We start from the raw sequence: 3,205 nt of genomic DNA, 5'->3' as shown, positions 1-3,205 counted from the left end.
ATGCTCAGATACCCCAATGATGGGTGTGGTATAAGAACAGGAAAAGAACAGAACAGTGCCTGAATATTACTGCAGGTGTTGGAAATCAAACTAGTTAAAACCAGTGCAAACCACGAATGCAGACACATTTAAACCATTTTAATGCTTGCTTTAAATCAGTTTAGCTTAATTCAGTAATTTATTGACAAAAACTAAACAAATTTAAGAAAGAGTTAAACTGGTTTGAGTGTGTGTGTGTGTGTGTGGGGGGGGGGGTTAATTAGGGCTTTGCACCAGTTTAACTAGATGGAATTAACAATTGCACTAGTTTAACTAAACTGATTTTCTGTCCTGATAAGCCAAGCCTGAGAGAAACTACATAATACAGGCCGGATGTCCAGCAGTGATGAGCCCCCACAACTGGAGTTGGAGTACCTGAAAGATGATAATGGGGCTATACTGCCCGTCCTGTTATGCTTAGCTCCATTCACTTGCCGGGATATGGAGGCAAGGAAAGGATATGGGTGGGTTGGTTGGTTGGGTTTTTTTTTGCTTAATCTTCAACTCGGTTTAATCTAATGTTTCCATACTGGTTGGGGGGAAACTATTTGTCATTTGTACTTCAACAAAACAAGGATGTTAAGGTCAAACCTCACTCCTGACACATTTCCTTTAGCGGAGGGCGGTGGGCTCGGAGACATTCTTGGGAGCTGCAAGGAGAAAGAGTTGGCTGGGGTCGAGCTTGGTTTCAGCGTGAGAATCCAGTCCTCCCCCACTTCACAGTGGGAAGGGAAGATGCGTGGAGCGATTCCCCTGTGCGTCCTCCTGCACGCCAGCTCTGTGCTGTGCGGTGCCGAGCAGCCCCGCGGGAACCACACTTGGTGCGAAGGCTCTGGCGCCTGCTACAGTGTCCACCTCGCCCAAGTGCCCTTCGGCAGAGCCCAGGAGGCCTGCGCTCTGCGCGGGGGAGCGCTGAGCACGGCCAGCGGGGAGGCAGAGGTGCGGGCCATCCTCGCCCTGCTGCGAGTGGTTGCGGCCGGGCCCGGCTCCTGGCTGTTCTGGCTCGGGCTGGTCAGGAGAGCGCCGCAATGCACCCAGGTGGAACGGCCGCTGCGGGGCTTCTCCTGGCTGGCGGGCACCCAGCAGGCGCTGCAGGGAGAGCCCGAGGAGTTGGACAAGTGGGTGAAAGAGCCGAGCAGGTCGTGCACCACCCGGCGGTGCGCGGGGCTGCAGGTCACTGCGGGGCGCCAGGACCTGGAGCCCTGGGGCTGGAGGGAGCGGACCTGCAAGAACAGCACCACGCAGGGCTACGTGTGTAAGTACCCCTACAACGGCACCTGCCCCGCTCCGCGGCCCCAGGGCGCCCGCAGCCTCCTCTTCTCGCTCCCTTACCAGCTGCACAGCGCCGCCCTGGACTTCAGCCCCCCGGGCACTGAGCTCGTGGTGGCCTGCCCCGGGCCCCAGGGAGACGTGCGGCTGCGCTGCGAGCTGGGGCAGGGCGGCTACAGCTGGACGGGCGCTGGGGAGCAGCTGTGCCCTTGCCCCTCCGGGTACCGGAGCCCCGGCACTGGAGCCTGCCTGGAGCCCGGAGACTGCACCAGCGCCCAGGGCGCTTTCCTCTGCGTGTGCGCCCAGGGCTTCCTCCTGGGGGCCGACAAGAAATCCTGTGTGCGCCCCGGGCACACTGGGGGCTCGGCCACAGCGGCACCCCACCCGACCCTGTCTGCGGGGGGGACTCTCCCCAGCAGCAGCTCGGGTGCGCCTCCCCCCCCCTCCAGCCCTCAGCCAAGCACAGCTGGGGAGGTAAAGTCCTCGTCCTCCCCCACCTATGTCTTCATCCTGGTGGCCACGGCTGTGGTGACGGTGGTGATCCTGGTCGGGGCCGTGCTGGGGGTCTTCAAACTCTGCTTCATGAAGAGCCCCTCCTCGGCTAGCCGGGACGGCAAGGAGCCGGCTCCCGCAGCGGCCGCAGAGAGTGATGCGGAGGCCACCAGCACCAGTTCCGAGAATTCCCTGGCGGCCCGGGGAGACGCGGCAGAGAGATTGCCCGGCGAGCCCAGCCCAGAGGAGGAAGCTCCTCCCGGGAATTAGGAACCTCTAGGGCACAATGGACCCATGGAAGCTTAATTTGAAATGAACCAGCCCTGGCTTTCCTTTCGTGTGAGTGAGCCCAGGCTGAGCTGGCAGCTCCCACTCATTTGGAGGGAGGCTTCTTCGTGTCAAGGCATCTCTCTGCAGGGGAAGGATTTGGCGATGTTTCAATGAAACCTTGAAAATCTCATCGCCCGGTTTTGTTGTTTTTTAAACGTATTCATGTAAATTGCCACTCAGCTTGGCAGACATGCCCAGGACAATGCAGTGACAAAGGAAGGATCTGGCTAGGATCTCTGCAACATAGGGCTTGATGTGGCCTTTACTGCATTTATGCTTTAGGGCCAAAGGGTCAGACTTGAGTGCCCAAAGTTAGGCACCCAACTAAGTGGCTTGTTTTTCAGGGGTTCTGAGCACCTGAAGCTTCTGGTAATTTCCCTGGGAGTTTTTAATCACATTCTGAAAAGCAGGTCACTTATTTAGATGACCAAATGTGGGTGATGGGGCCTGAGTTTCAGAAGTGCTGATCATCGGCAGGTCCTGTTGACTTCAACTGGAGTTTGGGTTCATAGCATCTCTGGGAAGCAACCAAGTTTGAAAATGTTGGCCAAGGTGCCCTACAAGTTGTAAATTATCCCTTGATGTAGAATATTTGAGTGGTATTTGGAGGCTTTAATTTTATTTTTAATTGTTTGAACATTTGGAGATATACACTTCCATAATTTTGAGGGAAACTCAGATCCAAACACTATTTAGACAAACATTTTAAAAAAATGTCTAAGTTCATTGCTGTATTTGGAAAACCATTGAACTGCAGATGGGGAGATAGGCTAATGGGGAATTAATTTTTTATTTCAGTCCATGGAAGAAAAATAACGGATGTTTTAGAATCGAAATCACTGTTTAGTTTGCTTCTTCATAAAATATGCAGTTTTGTATTGTAGTTGAGCAACAAAATACTCTGCACAAATGATTGCACAGAATATTTTGTTGTTCAACTACAACTCCCATCTTTCTATTAAAGTATTTAGATTTAATGCAGTTTGATGCAAAACTTCCTGAGTGCAAATAAGCCACCCCCATGATACCCAGAGTTGCACATCCAGAGTGTTGCCAAATTTTTCAGGTTAGAACA

General features: G+C 53.5%; 1 protein-coding gene across 1 annotated transcript; it reads left to right on the top strand.

Annotated features, from left to right (window-relative positions):
• Positions 1–615: 615 nt before the first annotated feature.
• CLEC14A (C-type lectin domain containing 14A) lies at positions 616–2,115 on the top strand. The gene has a single exon (XM_077820339.1). It carries the CDS (start codon positions 616–618, stop codon positions 2,068–2,070), a length of 1,455 nt encoding a protein of 484 aa, XP_077676465.1. The 3' UTR covers positions 2,071–2,115.
• The last annotated feature ends 1,090 nt before the right edge of the window (positions 2,116–3,205 follow it).

This window comes from Eretmochelys imbricata, chromosome 6 (assembly GCF_965152235.1).
Source record: "Eretmochelys imbricata isolate rEreImb1 chromosome 6, rEreImb1.hap1, whole genome shotgun sequence".
Taxonomy (NCBI): Eukaryota; Metazoa; Chordata; order Testudines; family Cheloniidae; genus Eretmochelys; species Eretmochelys imbricata.
This window is presented reverse-complemented; position numbering and strand designations above follow the sequence as displayed.